We start from the raw sequence: 12887 nt of genomic DNA on the forward strand, positions 1-12887 counted from the left end.
AAGTGTTTGTAACCTGAGGTACCACTGTATAGAAAATGCAGCTTTTGGGAAGTATGTTTGGCCATGATGTATATAGGTCATAAATATTAGTGTTTCAGGAACATTACTACTCAGACAAAGTTTATGGTTTATCAAAATCTAGGGGTCTCTCAAATCTCCCAATTTGGCACTGGTTAGCTATGTCAAGAGCTCCACTTGTCGTATTAGCAAAGCAGCACAACAGAAATTAATCCATTTTGGTCACTTTATTAAATCAGATATTAAATAGCTTTAACTACCAAACAGCACTTCGAATGGTGAAAACACAGATAGCGTATTGCCATACTTGAATGCTTCTCCTTAGAAACACGTTTCCAGTCCTTAATATATATTTTACAAAACAGCCTTATAAGAAGTGACATATTTTCTACAGTACTCTTATGATATTTAATACACAACTGAAAAACTGTCTTAAAAACAAAATAAAAACATAGGCCAAGTCTTAACAGCTGTATGATTTCAGCAGCCAAAGCTGGTCAAGGGACTGAAACATTACTATGCAACTGGGACAAAAACATGTACAATATCACAATACTAAGCAAAAACGCTTTACATCCAAAGGAATAAACAGGTTACAAAAGGTGGAGAATTTAGCAGGCAAAACTGTATTACGAGCAACAATTTATCATCTTATATAAGCTATTTCAACTAGGTAAACATTTAAAACAAATATAAAAATGAATTTTTTTAATAACTGATGACATTTCTGTCATTAAATGTTGGTTAAAACTTGACGCTATACTAAAAAGCACGTTATTATGCAGCTATATGCCAAGTGAGAAATATGTATGAAAAGTGGTCCAAGTTTTAGTTCAATGCTTCTTGTCTCCAAGACATCCTCATCCACACCAGTTGCCTTTTTTCTGTTGTTGTTGAGGTTGAGAAAAAGTGTTGTCTTTAAAAAGTTGGTGAAAACTTTAGTCTCCTGAGTTGATGTAAAAATGCCACTCAGATTCCCAGCCCTATTTTACAAAATGTAGGAATATCCTGGGCAGCTACCATTTGCCTTCAAACATTTGTCAAGGAATCTCTATTTTCACTTCCTCTGAAGCAAATATAGCAATCTTTGAGCACTTCCCTTCTCACCAAATTAAAGAAATGAATCACACCACTAGCTGAACAAGGGCTCAGGATGTCTTCCCATTGTTAAAAGAGATGAAAACAGCAACTTATGGTTAAATCTGCTGCAATGATCAAGCTGTGTTCCTATTACCAACCAAAGCATTTTCACTGCAAAACTGAATCTTTCCCAAAATTAACATTGCCTGGGTGCTGACTGATTCACTCAGATAGGAGAAATAAAACGTAACCATTCTTCTAGAATGATTCATAAAACCAAACTTTTATTATTATTATATATTTATTTATACCCTGCCTTTTTCTCTGACAGGGACTCAAAGCGCATTATAGATAAAAAATAAGAAATTTTAGACTACAAATTAGCAACTCTTGCTTTTTCAGTGGTGTGAATCCTACCTAGCGTTCATAAATCTCCAAAATAACCCTACTCTTTACTTGCTCCTTCTCCAATGCCTCATATGCACCTGTCATTTAATTTTATGCCTGCGTTCCAATAGCTGTATTTTCTTCTGGAGACATCAGCTAGACTAAAGCGAGAAAAAGATTTAGTGGGTCTTCATAAGCCCAGAAAACAGACAACTATTCCACTTTCATGTTGTAAAAGTAGCTGTTAATGAAGCATAATTATTTGGAAATTTACTTCTCCCTCCAGCACAGAAACAAACAAACAAAAACAAAAAAACCCAAGCTGTTTCTTCCACTTTCATATTTATATTTTTAAAAAGGGGGAAATAGGGTGGGAAAGGAATACAGGGTAAAATGAGATTCTTATCTATAAAACAAGGAATTATTTCACAACTCTTGACAGTACTGCAAACTGTGAAAGCACATTCCTTCATGTGGTTAAAGAGCAAATGGTTCTAGCCATTTCAAAACTGCTTACTGAAGACAGGCTCAATCCCAACCACTGCCACCATATTTGAGCGCCAAAGTACAAGGAGTATATTTCTCTTAGCCCGTCCACAACCATCCTACTGCCGGCAACAGGATGAGACCCTAGCACCAGTATAAAGGAGTCAAAAAAATGTGCTTTGTATCGGAACGAGCACATGGTGGAAGTATACTGGTGAAGGATAAAAAATTATTGATATTATTCCATCACATACATGAAATAAAAGTGGCAGAAGGCTAGAGGAAACAGCAACTTCTCAGGCTTTAACTTAAGGCTGCAGAGAGTTTCTAAAAAAACCTGCATGACTTGGAAGTTTAAAAGCAGTAGTATTTAAAAATATTGCACTCAGTTCTGTTTTAAGATCATTTTAAAATCTTATGGTTTTTTCCCCATCACAAATTCTAAGATTAGAATAAATTTCCGTGTCAGTTCTGTCTTTACACTTTCTATTTTGTGAAAGATTATAAAAAGTTCCATAATTTGAGGAATCAACTTTAACCAAGAACTCAGCTGTGCACATTTGTGTGTGAGACAACCAAAATATACAGATCTGTGTTACTTCACTAAGTTTCTCCCATTTAATGGCTGTTTTTATGGCTATTAACAGCAAGCATAGGAGTTTAAACAGGAAACCTGTACAGCCCCTAATGTTATGGAAAGGACCTGTTTTCACTGAAAACAACTGGATATCTCCTGTACTCAACACATGTAAGAAGATTCTAGGCAACACCACTAAATATCGGGGAGGGGGCGTTATGTCTTATTAAAACAAAGTGAATAATTACAATGGAACGTGCCGATTAAGCTGGGGGCGGGGGGCGGAAATCATTCAAACTATTTAAACAGTTGAGTTCTGTTAAGCCATTGATTCCTAAAAAAATAAAAAAGTTCTCTCTCACTCTGTGATTTTAACAATCCTTAAAAACTTTTAGTGCAAAATAATCACATTGGTTTCCCTTGGGATGGTCCTGGGCCTTTGCCGCTCATTGGAAGAGGAGCCCGCTGCAAGGGGGGTGGGTGCTGCATTGCACCAGCAACAGATTGATACATCCCTCTCATATCTATCTGTTGGAAGCTGGAAGGATTCATAATCAAACCCGGCTTTGGCATCATTGCATGACTCATGGCTGCTTGCTGAGCCACGTGCTGCGCTGCTTGCTGGTAGGTCAGCTGCTGTGGCTGCTGCTGGCTGTACTGCTGATGGAGTCTTCTGCTCATCAGAATCCTCTGAACACAACCGATTAGCTGTGGAGGGAAAAGTGGAGCTGTTATAAGGGCATGACCTGTCTCAATAATGCCTTTCCCTTCAGCCACAGTATCCCTGACAAATTGATTTTAACCTGAAACTTGATACTTGTTGCACCGCTACCACCATCACTAATGTGGCGGCATTTTCAAGCTAGTGACTGGAGGCACCAGTTAGCAATACCGTTTCGGACCACAGTCCCCTAATGACTCACCCATTGTTTTGCAAGCAACCTTTATCTTGGTTGCCATCGGGGCAAGCACTCTCTGTGAAATTGCTCCCATATATCAGTTACAACATTCTCTCCTCTAGTACCATTTTCCATCTCTCTACCCCACCCCCCGTCCAGCAACCTGAAAATTCTTATGTGAATGACCAAGCAAGTATTTTGTGGCAAACACTACACGAGAAAATACTTCCAGTCTGACAGAACGCCTCGGAAAAAGTTTCAGGTTTCATATAACATGAAAAACCCTGCAAGACTTTACATAACACGCATGTTAATTCCTTAGTGTTAAGAAGCACTGATTTCCAGCCAAAAGTATTTGGTTAGCAAGGAGGTGAACTTGAAAAGAATATCAATAATGTCTGGTGAAGGACTACTTCAATTCTGCTCATTCAAGATTGTTTATATCTGTTTCTAAAGAAATTGATTTTTCTTTCAGAAGTGCTATGAATTATATTGACTTTATACTGATCATCAAGGTCTGCATAGTGCTTTTAAAATAAAATACAGAGAATAAAACAAATTTCCTTGTTGCAGTAGTATTTACATAGAATTATTATTATTATTATTATTATTATTATTATTATTATTATTATTCCACCCTTCATCACTAGATCTCAGGCTGGTTCAAAGCATAAAAATACAAGAAAAAACACAAAATACATAAAAAAGAAGAAAAAACACAATATCCTCGACCCCCTACCCCAAGGGCTCAACAAACAGATTACAGTGGTATCTCTGGTTGTGAATGGGATCCGTTCCGGAGGCCTGTTCACAACCTGAAAAGAACGCAACCCGTGTCTGCGCATCGGCGAGTCACGATTCATCGCTTCTGCACATGCGTGTGATGTCATTTTGCGCATCTGCGCATGTGGCAAAACCCAGAAGTAACCTGGTCCGTTATTTCCGGGTCGCCACAGGACACAACCTGAAAACACGCAACCTGAAGCAAACGTAACATGAGGTATGACTATCTCTGAAATTCTTACAACAGCCTTGTTAAGGTAGGGCAGCAAAACTATCTTCATATTACAGGTGGGAGGGTGGATGGAGGATGAAAGCAACACTAAGCAGTGATACATGCCATCTATAAATTAGCTTATGTGGGTTGATACTGATTTTAAAAGGTTTTTTTGCCCGCAGATTGTTCCAGTCAGCTTCTTCAATTTTAGTGTCTAGGTCAGTTTCCCAAAGTTGTTTAGTAGCTGAGCATCACTCAGTGGCCAGAACACTGAGTATTTTATGTAGTGTCAGCAGAATTTTTTGGGGAATGCTGAGTTGTATTTAGAAATATTTTTTCAGAAGATGCCATGATGTGAGTGCTTGGGATTTAATTGCTTGGTTTGAAATAAAATGTATATAACCTGATGTATGAATAGCTAATTCACATTGTACCCTCTCATTTTTTCCATAATTTGGTCTGCTGTAATAGAGTTATCCTTTTTATAGAGATTAGCCAAAGTATATAGGCCTTTTTCTTTTTTTCACATCAACTTGGGTTTGTTTTTGTAGGTGTGTACATGGAAGGATGCATTGCAATTGGGATTAGCGGTGATACAGGTGGAGCTAATTTGAAGACCCAGTATCATTAGATTTTCAATTCTGTTGTTATAACTAGCTCTCATTCTTGAGCCATATAAAGTTCCTCTTTTCTTTAAAACTAAAAAAATATATAAAAATTAACCTTTTCAGTACTACATATGGTTAAAACTCACTTGAACAGTACCTATGCATGACATCTTTTTTTCTGCAGCAGGATTTCTTGGCAAGGTGATAAACACCCAGCTCTCACCAAGCTAAATCTAAGCTGCTAAAAAAGAGCTGGTGCAGATTAGGAGCAAGAAAGGCAAGCTGCATCACACTATGTAAATTACAGCTCAAGTAACTGCAGGGATGCCTCTAACCTGCAAGTGAGACCTAGGGAGGTGTAAGATTGATATCCACAATGCTAATAAAGGTCTTGTAAGCACTTGGGGTGGGATAAATCAGTTAATAGCTCCCCTTTTCAAATGTGCTTCTACATTACTGCCCTGTTTGTTTTTTCCATGAGTCTACCTGAATCAAGAAGTGTTTGTGAGTCTTACCATCTGCTGCTTTGTCAGGACATCATTATAGATGGCCTCCCGGCGCTTAACATCCAACTCCTGGGTTGCTTGTCGGCTTAGAGCTAAAGACTGGACCTGGGACTCTGTGAGCGTCAGATTCTCCTTCCACTGCAAATGAAAACACAACAGAGGGTTTTAGCAGTAGTTCTTATAGAGCCTCAATTTGTCCTGAAATGTGTCAACAGAGAGTTTTTGCCTTGAGAATACAGCAACTCAGTTTTCAAAAAATGGTCTAAAATCAATCTGCTGAGACACTGCAACAAACTGCTCTGGCTGAAGACAGGCATAATATGGGTCACTGGGATTTTTCCTTCATGTGCAGGTTTTGTCTATTCACATATTCTTCATCTCTACCTGAGTGTCTTGTTTGGTAGTAATGCTGTAGAGAGGGAAGGGGTGGTGCTTGTTCCAGTTCAACAGCTGCAGAAGGGCTGCTTGGAGGTCAGGGGCACCCACCTTGGACAAGACATGTGAGAACAGGTGAGAGCAAGGTGTCCCAAAGGTCTTGGATATCAGGTGGAGAAGGCAAACTGAGAGACGGGAGGAGAAGTAATGGTTCTCTGGGTAATCTACCATTTCCTCAAGGATTATGCCTGCTGAATGTACCAGGGCTACGATTCTAAAGAGGATCTAGGGTTCTAAAGCGCTCTGTTAGGTACCTCTCTGACCTTAGCATGCCCAACAGATATGTGGAATTTTCCTCTTTGAATGACAGCTGGTAGACTGGGGAGAGGGAAAGGAAGAAGGGAGAGAGTACAAATTGCAAAGGGATAAGGACTATTTGGAAATGCAGATAGAGAAGTATCTGGTATTCTGCAGAAATGTAAACAGACAGTTATTTTATTAAGCTGCTCATAAAAAGAAGCATTCATAAAAATGAAAGTAGATCATGCTGATACAAAATTATGCAAATACAGTTTCAGTTCATAATATAATATAAATCCTAAATCTTTTACAAATTGAAAATGGCATATTTTGCTTGGCTGCTGATAGGATGCTGATTTAGTAACATTTTAGCACAAACCTTATTTATGAAGTCCTCCCCCCCCACAAAATATATAGATGTCATCCATTAAAGTAAGAGTTGACAATCATTGTCTGCAACAATCTTAACATAACCTCATGTACAACCCACAACCTGCAACTCCAAAACACTTAAAAGCTCCACTGATTTTGACTGATGGATTAGAAGTATGTGCTTACATCTCCAAAGAAAAAAATAGAACTTAACTATGGCTGTATTGTGTTCAGATGTCATTCATCCCATTTAACACTTAACTGAATACTATGCGATATTATAACAGAAATCAGTTTAGAAGAGTTTACTTGGCCAAGACAATAAAGAAACAAATTAATGGAGTCATCCTACATAGGCCTCCCTTAAAGAAAGCTCCCCCAGATACAGAAGGGGTAGGCAACCTAAGGCCTGTGGGCCGGGTGCGGACCAAATGCCTTCTAAATCCGGCCCACAGATGGTTCGGGAATCAGCGTGTTTTTATATGAGTAGAATGTGTACTTTTATTTAAAATGCATCTCTGGGTTATTTGTGGGGCATAAGAATCCATTCATTTCCCCCAAAAAATATAGTCCGGCCAACCACATGGTCTGAGGGACGGTGGACCGGCCCATGGCTGAAAAAGGTTCCTGACCCCAGAGATACAGTATAGTTTATAAGTAGATTACCATAGGACTGGGCTTTTAAAATGCCTGAAACAGATTTCTTTCTCACAGCACTGCAGCCAATTGATTAATCTGCAATCTTAGTATTACTGAAGGAAGGGGGGGAAACATACTGCAAGCTATAATCAGCATTTAATGCAGTTCTCTGAAATGTATGCAACCTCAGAGCAAAAATGGCTCTTATCAGCAGTGAGTTTACTTACTATACTGGAAATGATGTCTTCAAGGGGTTGAATTCTTGCTCCAGTAACATTGTTGGTAGCTTCCAAAACTTTTTCTCTGCCTTGATTAATGAGGTCCTGAAAGAAAAGTATGATTAAGAGTTGCTGAATAACTATAGATTAAGATATCTACAAATATAGTGAAATTCCATTCCTACCTAGCTTCTTTATAATGCTTCCATATGATACAACTAACATGTCCAATTACATACATGTCCAATCACATGTTGGGCTACTGAATGGAAAATAATTTCAAACACTACTGTGTTTCTCACGTAAACAATTTAATTGTGAGAGGCAACTCTGCTCCTCTGGTTTTTATTTAACTACATTAAGGAGTAACTTTCACAAAACAGCCTAGAAACGAGCATCTTACAAGTCAATGCACACAGCACTTTCATTGTGAAGCAAAAGAACTAGGTTCATTGTCGGGCACAATAATATGACTATGTAAGGCATCCTCAGCATGAAGCAACTATCATGTTAATAGTACTTGAAACTTTCCCACCTACCTCAAGCTGCTGGTTGCTCATAGCAGACAATGCTGCCAAATTGAAAGGAATATATGGAGCCTGAGCATTAAAGTTGGTGGGGAACATGTTTGCCCCCATTGGCATGTTGAAACGCATCGTCAGGCCCTGAAAAACAGAGGTAGCTCTTCTGAGTATTCAAAGCTGAAGGTTTGAGAATATATGACTGGTACTCACCTGAATGATCACTGCAGATGGTGACAGCAGTCACGAAATTAAAAGACACCTTCTTCTTGGGAGAAAAGCAATGACAAACCTAGACAGCATCTTAAAAAGCAGAGACATCACCTTGCCAACAAAGGTCCGTATAGTTAAAGCTATGGTTTTCCCAGTAGTGATGTATGGAAGTGAGAGCTGGACCATAAAGAAGGCGGATTGCCGAAGAATTGATGCTTTTGAATTATAAGATTACTACTAGGTTGGGCTCTGGCGCCATCCCCTTGAAGAATGTAGGAGTGTAGTTTAGGAAATAGGCTGCTACCTTCCTCAGTTCTGCAGACTCACCAAGCACAAGTAGACATCAGTCATCACAATATGCTTATTTCAACAAACCAAACCAAAATTTTGGGAGGGCTTTCTAGTAATTGGAGGGGCAAGGAGATGTTTGGTCTTTTACAGATAGCAATGGATAACACTTATTTTTCTGGAAATACAGTGTGCAGTTTTGCTTAAGCCCCAAACCAAATGTGTGAAATCATAGTAAATGCCTTAACAAGGCACTGAAATGATATATTCAGAACTGGGGCATGAAGAATTCCTGATTTTTGCTTATCTTTATTTTAACTGTGTCTTCCTTCTTGTGTGGTTTATATGAAGCAGTGCTTCACTGTCAATCCAGTCAATAACAAATTAGTAGTACTGGGGTAGGGCAGTGAAAACAATAAGAGCTCTTCACATTTAACAGCCAAACTCTACAAGGATTCCTCTAGCAAATGCATTTTTTGATCACAGGCCAAATCCATCTACTAAAATCTGTCTATACTGGAAACTCAAGGCTCCTGTTTTCTGAGGTATACCTTGCCCAAACATACTGAAGATGCAGAACAATTGTCTGAGTCACAGAACAAAATTGATCTAAATGGCTTAAGGCATCCTACCTTCTTTTCAGCTTCATATTCATCCCAAGCCGCCTTCCTCTCCTCTTCAGTCAATTCTTCTTCCTCTTTGTGGTCCAGGAGGGAATCATGTTCATGATAGCCCACTATATGTTCTTTGCAGATCTGGAGGAGTTCAGCTAGAATTGTATCCTGGTAAATAAAAATGCCAGAACATTCAGTAAGCACATATAAAAATTCTTTAATGGCAAGTGGCGGGTCCTGATGCATGCTTCTCATCAGGGGATATTAAAGCAGCGGAAGGAGGAAAGTTTGTTTCCTCAGCAGTCTCATTTCTATGGCCTAATCAAGCTTTTGGTGAAATTTAGCTTTTGAAGTCCAATTTGGTTCCCCCCGGGCGGGGAATTCAGTTTTTAACTGTGCAAATGCACTCCTGCCCACCGCAGAGACCTGGGCATCCAGCCTCAAAGCTGATTCCAGGAGCACACCCGAACTGTGAACCTGTTTCAGGGGGGAGGTGTTACAGGGCTAACAGGACAGATAGGCACCTTGTCTTCAGGTGAGATATAACCTCCACTTTTAAGTCACAAAGCCCCAAACACATCCATAGAATAAAACTGATCACAAAGCATATTAGTAACTGGGAAGAACAAAAACTAGAGTAGTAAAACTATGTAGATGGAAGTTGAAAAAAGGCCAGATTCAAAAATTAAATTAGCACAAAGGAGCTCTCTTCCATGCTACGTAAGAGGACTTAAAATGGCTGGAGAGTTCTCAGACATGCATTTGCCTTTGTTCCTATGGTAACAATACTGTTGAATACAGTGCAATTTAATCCATATATACCATGCCAACAGAGTCATCAAAATGTGGTTTAAATTATACGCAACTGGGTAGATCTGCATTTCTTTGTCTGAAATGCAACTTGTATTCAATAAAGGTCAAGGCTTGAAAGGTAAAAACTTTATAAACTATTTATTGATGGTCTCCTACAATTCAAAGTGCATATTTAATGAAGGAATTTGTGTCAAGATTTATTTCAAAAATGTAAAATATCTTTGCTAGAATATTGATGTTACAAACGGCTTTTATACAGTATCATACAAAATCTCCCCAGCTGCTTTTCAAATCTGTACATTAAAAAATTCTAAGTTTCAGTATAAAGACAGCTTGAGCAAAAGCAACAACATGTGTAGAAAAGTAAGAACCACGAAAGTATCTCACTAACAAGTTCAGCTTTGGGAAACAATGTATGTCCATCTTTTAAAGCCAATTTCTAAAAAGTTGCCCCCCAAAATCATCTCTATTTTCCAACTTATTTCCTCCCAAAATAAAACTTTGAATTTTTTCATAAAGATGATATCCCAAGAAAGTTGTGTTCTTTCAATTTTCCTTTAAGCACAGGATAAAAATATTTACTTTTTCAGTTGAGATATCATTTTAGATACTTCTCAACTAGTGAGTTCATGAACCAATCTGAAAGTTGTCCAATAATTTCAAGCTCATAATCTTAAGAAGCACACTGCAACATCTCTTTCTATTTAACACAGGGTTAGGCAATGAAACCAACCTGCCAAATATTCAATCTTCAAATTGATGAGTGAGAGAAACTTGTTGGGTGCAATACTATCAGAGAATGTAACATTAATTATGTAAGTTATGTAATTTCACCACAGCAGATAACAAGATGAATAATGCATTTTGGCAACAAATACCGTTTAGAATGTAAAGTTATGCCTTCTCAACATCTCTACTCAACAGTACTTTAAAAAAAACCTCAACAACCACCCACCAACATGCCCCAGTAAAACATTTCTTAACGTTTGCATGATTCTTGAAACATTGTTTCAATGAACTCATCAATAAACACTTCAATATTGATAGGAATATTGTTTTCTGATGTGAATTGCACTCAACAAGTCTCCCTTCTTTTCAAAGCAAAGAAAACACAATGCAAATTGTTTTGTTAAAAAAATTCCCACAACCTTACATATCATCTGCAGAGTGAAAGCATCAACCGCAAATACCCCCTCATTTGCTGGATTGATTTCCATTCCAGACATGGTACAAATAAATGAACTTTGGCAATTTTTGCTCTTTTTGGAATTTTTGCAATTCATTAACATATACTGTTCAGTACTATACCACATTCAGCAATATCTGGTTTCTTTATCGCACACTGTGCTGTAACATCAGTACTTATGGAACTAAGCATGGAAACAAACTAAGGAGAGCTGAAGGGGGTGGGGACTAGGAGTTGTGACCTTTTATATTCAATTTACTTTTACCAAAGTGACCAATTAAGGGCCAAAATAGTGAATCTAAAAGGCTGAACTTTTTGTTCTTGTATAGATAGAAAAAAATGTATGCACTGATTATTAATTTTTTTAAAAAAAATTGGAACCCTAACCTGCAATTCTGGAAGCTTCACCAGAAGTTAAGCAGCATAGGAAATTTGTAAAATAAGGTAAAAACACAACAAACTGCTGGCAGTGCTTCAGGTGCGGCTGCAATGTTCTAATCATTAGGACTGCTTGGTAATGTAGTATTAAGTGCAACAAAGTGAACCATTACTAGATATTATGGGAGTGGTGAGTCAGAATTCGTCAGGGCATTCTATTCAAGGAGCAATCTCCCAGGACTCAAAAATTAGCAGGCAATAAAAGCCAACAAGAGTTCCAAGGAATGTACAATATGGACTGGCACTGAGACATTGTTAGGTAGCTCTCTTGGTCAGGCAGCAATAAATCAAAATGAATGAAATGAAGTATGTAAGAGTTCCTAATGTACAACTGAGGACTCAGGTTTTAAAAAAAGAAACTTGGCAGAGAAAGCCAAGCCCGCTAAATAAATCCTCCAGGAAATGAATCCTCATACACATCTGAGAACATTATTAAGCCATTATGAAACTAAGAAGCTGGATGCTGTGCAATCCCATGAATGAGGCAAGAGCGCAACCCTTCACACTTTGAGGCACTTGTCATGGGAGTGACTTGCAAAAACCACTTCTGTGAATTAAACTGTTATGTGGAAAGCAGTCCAGGGATTAGCAGCAGAATGATGACTCCATTTCATTATTTTTCGCAGGTCACGCCTTTTATTCTGGTGGAGATTTTGTAATGCTAACCCACCCCCCATTTCCTACTTCAATTTCACAGTGCCAAATTTGCAAGTGAAATGCCTGGACTTAGGAAATGCAATGTAGAAAGAAGACCTGATTTGTCCGATCTCTCCTACTCTCTGGTTCATCCAATCTTGCCCCCTCCCTGCCTGCCTGGTTTCTGCCTGAAAATGGCTGCTGCCTACTATCAAACAAGCAAGAAAATAATTAAGTGAGCAAACTCCTAGTGTTCTGAGTTTATAGTGAGGATCAGGCATAATTCTTTTCACATAGCGAGCAAGTGGATCTGGACCTGCATGTACTGCTCAAGACAGACAGAAGGGCTAAAAAGATCCTTGGTTTCATTCTGCATGACAATTCATATTTACTCCCACAAAAAGGCACATACCTAAATATTTTGGTATTGTAGGTGCTAACTGTACATATTGACTTACTTTTGGTAACATAGGTGTATCCCTTTTTTTCTTCTTTTCTGAATTAGGATCATCCAACAAGTCTGGCTCAAAAGTATACAGCTCAGTGAGTTCATTCATGGTAAAATGGCGTTCAACCTGTTGCTGATCAACCACCCGGAAAGATAGTGACTGTTTAGTTACTTGACGATCGTAGATCTTGTCTTCCATTGTTCCCTTCAAAACAAAAATACATTACAATTTATGTCCACACACACATATGAGAGACCCCAACCACCA

At 38.4% G+C, this 12887-nt stretch overlaps 1 protein-coding gene across 11 annotated transcripts in view; it reads right to left on the reverse strand.

Moving 5' to 3' along the window:
* Positions 1-226: 226 nt before the first annotated feature.
* ATRX (ATRX chromatin remodeler) overlaps positions 227-12887 on the reverse strand; it is a 91875-nt gene continuing 79214 nt past the window's right edge. For all 11 annotated transcript variants that reach the window (XM_083596228.1, XM_083596229.1, XM_083596232.1 and 8 more), the window contains 6 exons: positions 12630-12824; positions 9117-9266; positions 8002-8127; positions 7472-7567; positions 5568-5696; positions 227-3256 (listed from right to left, as the gene is read on the reverse strand). In XM_083596228.1, the coding sequence (XP_083452354.1) occupies positions 2954-3256; positions 5568-5696; positions 7472-7567; positions 8002-8127; positions 9117-9266; positions 12630-12824 (999 nt within the window). In that variant the 3' untranslated portion in view covers positions 227-2953. The remainder of the gene's footprint in view (positions 3257-5567; positions 5697-7471; positions 7568-8001; positions 8128-9116; positions 9267-12629; positions 12825-12887) is intronic.

The sequence above is a fragment of the Podarcis filfolensis genome, assembly GCF_964270895.1.
Source record: "Podarcis filfolensis genome assembly, chromosome: Z".
NCBI lineage: Eukaryota > Metazoa > Chordata > Lepidosauria > Squamata > Lacertidae > Podarcis > Podarcis filfolensis.